This window comes from Nicotiana tabacum, chromosome 9 (genome assembly GCF_000715075.1).
Source record: "Nicotiana tabacum cultivar K326 chromosome 9, ASM71507v2, whole genome shotgun sequence".
In the NCBI taxonomy this organism is placed as follows: Eukaryota; Viridiplantae; Streptophyta; class Magnoliopsida; order Solanales; family Solanaceae; genus Nicotiana; species Nicotiana tabacum.
The window spans coordinates 336,431-340,213 of record NC_134088.1 but is presented as its reverse complement, the minus strand read 5'-3'; the positions used below and the strand labels follow the sequence as shown (position 1 = coordinate 340,213).

The 3,783-nt window shown below is 34.0% G+C and overlaps 1 protein-coding gene across 1 annotated transcript; it reads left to right on the top strand.

The window, feature by feature from the left end:
• Positions 1 to 1,155: 1,155 nt before the first annotated feature.
• On the top strand, positions 1,156 to 2,790 carry LOC107782292 (xyloglucan endotransglucosylase protein 1-like). The gene is made up of 3 exons (XM_016603160.2): positions 1,156 to 1,475; positions 1,594 to 1,787; positions 2,252 to 2,790. The coding sequence occupies exons 1-3, from the start codon at positions 1,209 to 1,211 to the stop codon at positions 2,607 to 2,609; spliced, it is 819 nt and encodes a 272-aa protein (XP_016458646.2). The 5' UTR covers positions 1,156 to 1,208; the 3' UTR covers positions 2,610 to 2,790.
• Positions 2,791 to 3,783: the final 993 nt, after the last annotated feature.

Sequence of the window (3,783 nt, the reverse complement as noted above, 5' to 3'; positions counted from 1 at the left end):
TGAATCATATATAAGACCTGTACCAGGCGCCGGAACCAAAATACGGACCCGATACCAACACGTTCTAAACAATTTTCATTTAATTTTTCCTTAACAATTTCAGAAAAACAATTTTACTCACAAAATTCATTTCTCGGGCTTGAGACCTCGGAATTCGATTCCGGGCATACGCCCAAGTCCCATATTTTCCTACGGACCCTCCGAGATCATCAAATCACGGGTCCGAGTCCATTTACCCAAAATATTGACCGAAGTCAAATTTATTCATTTTAACATCAAAATTTAGCATTTTCGACAAAATTTCACATTTAAGCTTTTCGGCTACGCGCCCAGACTGCGCACGCAAATCGAGGCGACTCTAAATGAGGTTTTCAAGGCCTTGAAAGCACAGAATGGATAAGAAAACAGGTAATGACTCTTTGGGTCGTCACAAAGTTGGAATCCATATCTCTCGGTATAATCTCATTAGTAGGAATTAGGGAGGGTAGTGTGTACGCAACCTTATTCCTACCCCTACCCTGGGGTTTATAGACCATCGGCATCCCTTCCTCAAAGAATTCCCCACCTTGCTCCTGGGAACTCTCAACCTTTTGGTTGGAAACGGAGGGTGCTTCACCACTGGACAAAAAGTAATTGACCACTGGACAAAAAGTAATTGGTCCTAATAATACATATTTTCACATTAATGTATCACTTAATCATATAGACTAATATAGTTTGATATAAATAATGAATATGCATATAATACTTTATTTCGTGTTTCAATGAGGAGTGTCACTTTCCGGTCCTGACTTTCTCCCCTCCATCTTTATTATTTCTAGTTTCTAGTAAAGTAGAAATAGGCAAATTGCAAAGTCCATACACTAAGTTGAACTTCCAATGAAGATGCTTTGGAAAGACTGAGTTTCATCAGTTAAATACATTAAACAATAATATATGGGCTGTCACTTGGCTTTTTTATGGCATCATTTCCTATCCACTTACCTAAAACTATCTGTCTCCAGCAATACACATCTTTTTTTCTTGTTTTCTTTTTACGTTGAACTTTCCTCTTCACTTCCTCTAGCCTAACCCCACACGCTCTACTTCTTTCTTGGTGAGGTGGGTGGGGGGTGGGGGGCATAAACCCCTTATAAAAACCTACCTAGTAATCCAACTCTAAATCATCCAAACAAACTTGAATAATCTTGAAATCTTAGGAATTAAAGATGTCTTCTTTTTCTTCTAAATTAGTACTAGCTCTTATAGTTAGTGCTTTTGCTGTTGCAATTGCAGGCACTTTTGATGACAATTTTGAAATAACATGGGGTGAAGGTAGAGCAAAGATGCTAAATAATGGAGAGCTTCTAACTCTCTCACTTGACAAAATCTCAGGCTCAGGTTTTCAATCCAAGAATGAATATCTCTTTGGTAAAATAGACATGCAGCTCAAACTTGTCCCTGGTAACTCTGCTGGCACTGTCACTGCTTACTATGTAAGTGTTTTTCCTTCTTTTTTTTTGTCTAAATCATTTTTTAGCTAGCTACATTTTGATGTTCATGTAGTTGAAATGAAACTAATATTTCTTTTTTTTTAAAAAAAAATTATTGCAGTTGTCATCACAAGGACCAACACATGATGAGATAGATTTTGAATTCTTGGGAAATTTAAGTGGTGATCCTTATACTTTACATACTAATGTATTTAGCCAAGGCAAAGGCAACAGAGAGCAACAATTCCATCTTTGGTTTGACCCTACTGCTGATTTTCACACTTATTCCATCCTTTGGAATCCACAACGCATCATGTAAGTTATCTATTGTATTGTTACGTTAAATACAATATTTTTTATTGTATCGTATTATGTAGTGACGAAAAGTGACACTTTATGTAATGACTGATATGGTGTGGTCGCATTGTTACCTTATTTTTTATCTTATTTTGCTTCCTTATTATTAAATAATTATATTTTATCCTTACTTACCTTTTTATATAATAATTTATTTTCTAACCACCTTTTTTTTGTAGTATTGCAAGTTTATTCTTCATATTGTTAGTATATGATATTATGAAACGACAACAAACGATACAATCTATCTAAATATTGTATCTATCAAAACAATACAGTACAATATAATATAATACAAAATGATACATTATGAAACGATTTCTAACGACCATCCAAACAAACAGATTTTTTTTTTCAAAATCTTTGACTTTCTTGGAAATAAATTTTGACTTGGGATTTTCTTGTTTTTTTTGGTTGAACAGATTTTATGTGGATGGAACACCAATTAGAGAATACAAAAATTCAGAATCAATTGGAGTATCATATCCTAAAAACCAACCAATGAGAATATACTCAAGTCTATGGAATGCAGATGATTGGGCTACAAGAGGTGGACTTATTAAAACTGATTGGAGTAAAGCACCCTTTAGTGCTTCCTATAGAAACTTCAAATCTGCAACTTCAACCTCTGCAGCCAACAGCAATTCATGGTTGAATGAAGAGTTGGATAATACAAGTCAAGAAAGGCTGAAATGGGTGCAGAAGAATTACATGGTTTATAATTATTGCAATGATTCCAAGAGATTCCCACAAGGATTTCCTGCAGATTGTGCTATATAACAGCTGAGACCCTGAAAATATTCTTTATTTATTTATTAGCTCTATAAACTATTGTAATGATTCTTTTATTATATTATCTTGTACAAGTTGATGATGCATTGATTATTGAAGATTAGAACAGCTTAGTATTGTACCAAATTCGTTTGAACAATGAAAATTGATACTCTATATTATTTTATAAGTGTGCCTTAGTACTAGTTTCTCATATTATTTTTTCTATTGTTTTCTATATTTTTTAATTAAGTCTTAATTTGCACATTGGTTTCTTTTTTATAAAAAGTGTTAGCTTTTACCTACTATACATTTAGCACAAAAACATGTTACATGAGCACGGGGACAGAGCTAGGCTATTAGTTATGGATTCGGCCGAACCCAATAGTTTTTGTCCAAACTTTGTATATGTCTTAAGAAATTTATCAAATATACACTAATTATTAATTTAGAATCCAATAAATCAAAAGGATTAGAATTCTGAACCCGTAACCTTCGAATTTTGGTTTTGCCTCTCTGCATAAGCAGAACTAATTTTAAGTGCCAATTAAATGAATATTCTTTCACACATCGTAAGAATAAAGAGAGGATTGGGCTAGAAGCTAAGGTTGTAAACAAACAAATCAGCATAATGCTAAATGTATAATAAATCAAACTATTGTAATGATTCTTTTATTATTTTGTACCAAGTAGAAGATGCATACAACTTTAGAAACAGCTTAATTTTGCACTGGATTTGTATAATCAATGGAAATTGAGATATTCATTTTTAAGTGTTCTGGACATGAAAACAATATGCTTAGGAATTTGTATCATTTATTGAACCGAAGGCACAACGAAAATCAAAACATTTGTACTCGAGGTATTTATTAAAGGAAAAGGGGCCTAAAGTGCCCCTTCTTTTATTTTTTTTTTCACCCGATGTCCGGTACTCGAATTGGAGCCTGACTATATCCGAATTTGCGCCGGATAGGGCTTCATTCGGAGAATAGCACTCCCTACCAAGGATTTTTTGATATCCACGGCTCGAACTCGAGACCTCTGGTTAAGGGAGGAGCAGCTCCATCCACTGCATTACTCACTTTGATGGTGCCCCTTCAATAATGGAAACATAGCAAAAGTGACCTTATTTTGAGTTTGGACATAAACATACAATTATTATTAGTGGATTAGTTCAGATTTA